The sequence below is a fragment of the Otolemur garnettii genome, unplaced genomic scaffold (assembly GCF_000181295.1).
Source record: "Otolemur garnettii isolate 467f Iridium unplaced genomic scaffold, OtoGar3 scaffold00006, whole genome shotgun sequence".
Taxonomy (NCBI): Eukaryota; Metazoa; Chordata; class Mammalia; order Primates; family Galagidae; genus Otolemur; species Otolemur garnettii.
In genome coordinates this window covers 37,778,058-37,784,057 of record NW_003852401.1, presented here as the reverse complement: position 1 = coordinate 37,784,057, position 6,000 = coordinate 37,778,058, and the positions used below count along the sequence as shown (strand labels likewise).

Genomic DNA, 6,000 nt, shown 5'->3' with positions numbered 1-6,000 from the left:
ACAAATGTCTAGTAGTGATCATATTTAACAGTACAGTCCTAAAGCATCAAGGTTGAGGGACATGACCATTTTCTAATAGTATTTTACAAATACTATTTGTAAATCAGTAAATATTTGATAGCTGACAGTTTCTCTGTCACTGTCTTTTCTAGCTTATCCCAAGTGAAAAAAACTATAACAAAAGTAGAAACAATAGAAAACCTCACATTACTTTAAAGCCAATCTCCATTAAATAAAACTACTTATTTTTAATGTGAAAATATTAAATATATGGCCTAACCTGAAGATACAAAACAAAGCCAGTAAAAAATGAAGAATTAGAAAAATAAGCATACTAGAAGTTATGTATGTTTAATGCTTAAAAGTCTGAATGCACAAACAATCTACCATTATAGAAGTACTGGTGGTCAATACAATGCATTAGAACTATGTACAATGCACAGTTTAGTATCAAAATCTTTCTACACTGTAGAGTTTTACGAAACTGTTAATGACAGCAAACACTAAGCACTTAAGACACCATTTTTTTTTTCTGCTACCACATTAGGAACGTCAATGGACAGTCCATTTCAACTTGCAGCATCCATCCATTTCTAGTATGAAATTAAGTATTTTTCTACTTATACAATAAAGTTTATCTACACGGTTCTTTTGATTTTGATCCATAGCAGCAAAGGCACTGTACATCAGCAGATCCACAGACTTAAAAGATTTTTAAAGCATCCAAACAAAAAAATAATAATAAAAAAGGAGTCACATATTATAGTTTAACAACAACAACAACAACATAAAAGATAACACAATGTTTCTGGCACAATGGCACAGCCTGTGTCCATTTCAGGGACATCCAACTAAGACATGGAAAGAACCGGAGGTAAAGAAAGCAAGTTCTCATCCCAGGAGAGTCCGTTCTTTGTGTTTTTCAGAGGGAGGTCTCTGCAAACCCTCCTCTGCTGTCCTTGTTTTGTAAAAGACTTGACTTGCCCAGCGTGGGAGTCCTCCCCGTATCTGTGCAGCTCCCAAAGAGCATGCCACAAAATAGCCATAATTTCTGTAATAACAAAACTGCCCAAAGATATATATCTCCCTTTGCAAAGAAACATGGCAAAAATATCCAGAAGGGATTAAGTTCTCTCTGAGGCCAAATTTAATTTGTTCATCTGTCTATAATACAATAAAAAAGGGAATTAAAAACATATTACAAAGACACTTGTCAACAAGTTAAAGAAAAAAGATCAAGTCCAATGACTTTTATCGAATATAATCTAAAGCTGTAGATATATTGGTTAAAGTTGTCTAAATAGACCCCAAATGAATATGACTTGGCCTGTCATGTTCTAATTGTTCAGCCAAATTTCCAAATGTCTTTAAAATAAGTAGAAAACAAAAACAAAAAACCCAATAACACAGCAACATATTGCTTCCATGTGTAATTATACATTTCACATCTCTATACAGTCATTAGTCTACATTTAGTGACATTTTTAAACAATTATTTTAAACCTTCCTTTCCCCTCCTTTGCCAAAAAAAGGGGGGAGGGGTATCAAATACAATGCACCTTCATTATCAATGCAGGAGCAGACAGCTTTATTTAGTCAGTCATTGTTAGAAAGCCTTCTTTAAACAAAATAAATATATTACAGATATAATACATAATTAAAGATTCCGTTCACTGTTAAGAATGCTTATTCCATGTTCTTCCAAATAGATAGCTAAAGATTTGGTATCACAGGTTTTAATGAGTATTCACAATTCAACAGCAAGTAGTAAGTGGGGTCAAGGAAGGGGATTAAACTTCACAACTGCAATGAGTATTTGAAATCCTTGGTTTTAGATGCGAGGGCAGGGGGTGAACAAAAAGGATGATAGAGCAAAGTGCTACAAGGAGAAGGAGTCCAGTTTGCATGAAGATTTGTCCTTAATAAATAACTTCATAAACCGTGGCCTTCTTATCCCCAGAGCCAGTGACAATGTATTTGTCATCCACAGAGATGTCACAGCTAAGCACCGATGAGGATTCTTTGGACTAGGAAAGAAACATAATCAAAAATGTTAAATAATGGAAGAAAATCCTGTAAGTACAGAGAGGCAGGCCTGGAGGACTGAGGGCTAATGCAAATGCAACGTGCTTGCTGACCAATAGGAGCCACCAGGGGGGAAAGGCAGGTGTGGTGCTTCCTTAAAATGGCAGCGCTGGATGAGATGCATTCTGGAGGTCACCTGACCAGGTGAGCCAGGAGGCTCTCGCACTGGGGACATCAGGTAGGCAGGCAAGTCAATGAACAGGCACCTCTGCTGGTGGAGCAGGGCCCTATTTCAAACCAAGTTCTCCAGATAGTAGAGAGGAGGGTGCTATGATCATGAAAAGCCAACTTCAGTCAGACAGCTTGGATTTAGGTTGAGTGCTGGGACCCTGGACCAGGTACCTCAACCTGTGTGTCTGAGCCTGTTTCCTTACACTGGCAAACAGGTGGAGATGTGGTACCTGTCTGTCTACCACCTCAGAGGGATATAACACAGTCCAGGTGAGATTAATGTATGAGAAACAGTACTGAAAATGCTACACTTAAAAAAAAAAGAAGGTAAAAATATTCCCAATAAAAACCCTAATGTTCTCACTGCAGAAATATAAAAGATATACACTTGGAAGAGTAAAGAAGCTCAATAGTTGGAAAGAAAAATGTACCATACTTACAGAGTTTGTATACCATGTTCAGCTACACTAAGGAAGAGTCAACAGTAACTTTAATTGAACTGTACTCATCTAAAAAAATTTTAAAAATATGTCTGACATGCAGTTGCTAACATAATCCCAGTGTTTCTCTAACTTTTAAAAGCCACAATTGGCAGTAAATAATTTGAATTCACAATCTAGTATATAATAAGATGTATGTTTAGTTACTATAAAAGATAGACTCTAATTTTTAAAACAAATTTTTTTAAAAAGGAAAAGTTGGGACCATCTAAAAAAAGATTGTGATCCACAACCTGAAAAATCCTTTATTAAAATAAGCTTATGATAGCAACAATCAGCAATTTTTGTCTCACTGATTAGCTTTCATATTACCAGATAAATACATGTTTCAGACTTAATATCTCTTAGTCAAGAAAACTGCAAATCTATCTTTTTTTAATTTTTTTTTAAAGAACACTAGAAAACAATATTCTCAATATAGAAGGTTAAAAAAGGCAAGTCTTCAGTTTGCCTGTGAAATTCTCACACACCATAAGAGAGAGGGGAGACTGTGTGCACATGTTTGATGTGCACTGTCTACAGTGTAGTCATTCTACAAGTAATTTCACGAAAAAAATGAAGTTCCACAGAGTCAACAGGTAGAATAAAGTTTATAAAATTAACTAGGATTTATCAAATTTTTCCGTAACACCTTCTTTGGGGGAAAAAAAAATCAAAAGGTAATACTAATAAGAATATATTTTAGCAAAATGCTGAACATTTAAAATAAAAAATTTTAAAAGATACGCACATCATACACTTGATTCACACAAGGCATAAACCCTCCATTCTAACATGTCAAAAGGGACTGAGGATGAAGAAGTGGTGAAGAGTGCACTGGGTAGCCCTGGCTCCAGCCTCAGAGAACCATGGAGACTTTCCGCAGCCCCGGGGCTTGTGCTGTGACCGTTAGCTTCCCTGCTGTAGTTTTCTTCTCTGCACAATGGGAATAATTACTAGCTCCCACCTCCCAGGCCACTTATGTACACTGTTAATCTGAGAGTGCGCACGAGAGTTTGGTTAAACACCTGCCACGCAGCAGGCACACAGCGAGTCCTTACTGACAAGTTGACTGTTACCTGGAATATACTGGCCCCGTAAGGTGTTCTCCAGGCATTCAGAAGGTTGTCTTTTCCAGTGCTTACAAACCATTTGCCTATAGGAAAACAGTTTTGAAAAAGGCAATGTTCATGATACTTTGTCAAACACTCAAGAGGGGCTTTAGAGAGCACTAAACTATTCAGAGTATTTGTCCGTTTATACGTAACAAGAATTTTTCATTTCAAAATTAAAGCCCACCTTCTTAGATTTAATGAGCATTTATGCTTATGATAAGGACAAAGATTACAGGGTATCAGAGAAGGGGGCGTGTATAAGGAAGCTGTCATACAGGTCTGAAGAGAGCAGCATTAGCCAGCTAAAGGATCTGACTTGGAGCGAACCCACTGGAAGGTGGAAAGAACAACTCTGGTACACAGAAAGTGAACAAAAGGAGCTTGCTTACCACAGTGGGCAAACTTTAGTGACAGCACACAGCTCTCGTGAAGATGTAGCTGGTATTTGTCTGGCTTGGTGACATGCAACACCTCCACATTACTGTTCTCCATCCCCACGGCGAGCCACTCTCCAGTTGGACAGTAGCCCAGAGAAAAGATCTAGAATTAAAATAGGTGCTTCTTTTAACCCCGAGTACTGTCTATTTAAATTGTGAAGGAAATCAAGATAATTTGAATTGTGCAGAAAGAAACCAAAGCCAAATGGGTGATCCTAAAGTAGTGAGATGTCAAAGTAATTAATTCACAGTCAAAAGTGAAATCATTCACATGGTAAATAAACTACCCCTCTTTTAGTGTGTCCTATGTTTCCTAAAACTATGCCTCTAAAAGGCCAGGGCGGTACCTGGGAGGTGAAGTCGTGCTGCTGCAGCTGGCGCCCTTCTCGCAGGTCCCAGGACCTGACTGTATTGTCTAGGCCGCCCGTCCAGAGCTTGGTGCCATCATTAGAAATGTCGATACAGCTGGCTCCGTCTGTGTGGCCCTGGAATTGCCTGAAGATGTCAAAATGGAAGGAAAGTCCTTGAAAAGTTTGTTTTTGGCTGAACTCAATTTAGAACTCCTTGATGACTCAAATTTTTTTTTTTTTTGAGACAGAGCCTCAAGCTGTCCCCCTGGGTAGAGTGCCGTGGCATTACAGCTCACAGCAACCTCCAACTTCTGGGCTCAAGCGAGTCTCTTGCCTCCACCTCCCAAGTAGCTGGGACCACAGGCGCCCACTACAACGCCCGGCTATTTTTTGGTTGCAGCCGTCATTGTTGTTTGGCGGGTCCGGGCTGGGATTCGAACCCGCCACCTTAGGTGTATGTGGCTAGCGCCTTAGCCGGATGAGCTATAGGCGCCAAGCCGATGACTCAAGTTTTAATGCAGGCCTTATTTGCAGATTTCATTTTGATTTATTATGTTTTCTAATCATTCAAAGTAACAACAAAGCATACATGAAGAGATGAAAGTTTAACTGAGATGCTAAATTTCTTGTACTTTTAATTTTTTAATATTTAGGAAGCTCTTCATGATTCATATTATGGATGGAAATCTTTAAATAAATTAACAAGAGAAAACATCCACCTACAGATATACGAACTAATCAAAGATACTCTGAGACCTACTCTACCCCTGTGATATGAAGCAAATAGAAAATTTAATTTTCCCTTCTACAAAGGACTGGGGATAGCACAGGAAGCAGCAGATCAAGTCTAGACAGTGAGCAGGAACGTGCCGGTGGGTGGCTGTGCAGGACAGAAGGCCATGTTCTCAAGTAAGGCACTGCCCCAGGGATCACTCCTGATAAAATTTACTAAGGTCACTGGGGGAAGAAGGGCTTAGAAGCAGCTCCTCATACAATCTTACCCATAAGCAATACACGTGATGTGTAATGATAGGATTATTTATTTGTTTTGGAATCTTAGGAGTTCAGTCCTTCAAACTAACAGACAGGCCTCTTTTTACACACTCGACTCGTAGCTAGATTTAAGTACAACCTTCGCATACTGTGTAGCTGATCACTGCTTGCTGATCTCTTAGGTGTTGACAGTTGGAGATTTCTTGCAGGGCTTTGCCTGCCAACATTGACCTTTGAAAATCTCCTGTATTAAGCTATGTCTATCCACCCTTAAAAGTGGGACGAGATAATCTAGACCATTTCAGGATGAACAGTACCCAACACGGTGCCTGTGCCCACGGCAGTTGCTAAGTATCTGCTGAAAAAATGG

General features: G+C 39.0%; 1 protein-coding gene across 4 annotated transcripts in view; it reads right to left on the bottom strand.

Annotated features, from left to right (window-relative positions):
• Positions 1–332: 332 nt before the first annotated feature.
• LOC100948361 (transducin-like enhancer protein 4) overlaps positions 333–6,000 on the bottom strand; it is a 143,593-nt gene continuing 137,925 nt past the window's right edge. For all 4 annotated transcript variants that reach the window (XM_012813798.2, XM_003782968.3, XM_023508213.1 and 1 more), the window contains exons 17-20: positions 4,635–4,782; positions 4,240–4,390; positions 3,815–3,891; positions 333–2,027 (exon numbers count right to left, since the gene is read on the bottom strand). In XM_012813798.2, the coding sequence (XP_012669252.1) occupies positions 1,920–2,027; positions 3,815–3,891; positions 4,240–4,390; positions 4,635–4,782 (484 nt within the window). In that variant the 3' untranslated portion in view covers positions 333–1,919. The remainder of the gene's footprint in view (positions 2,028–3,814; positions 3,892–4,239; positions 4,391–4,634; positions 4,783–6,000) is intronic.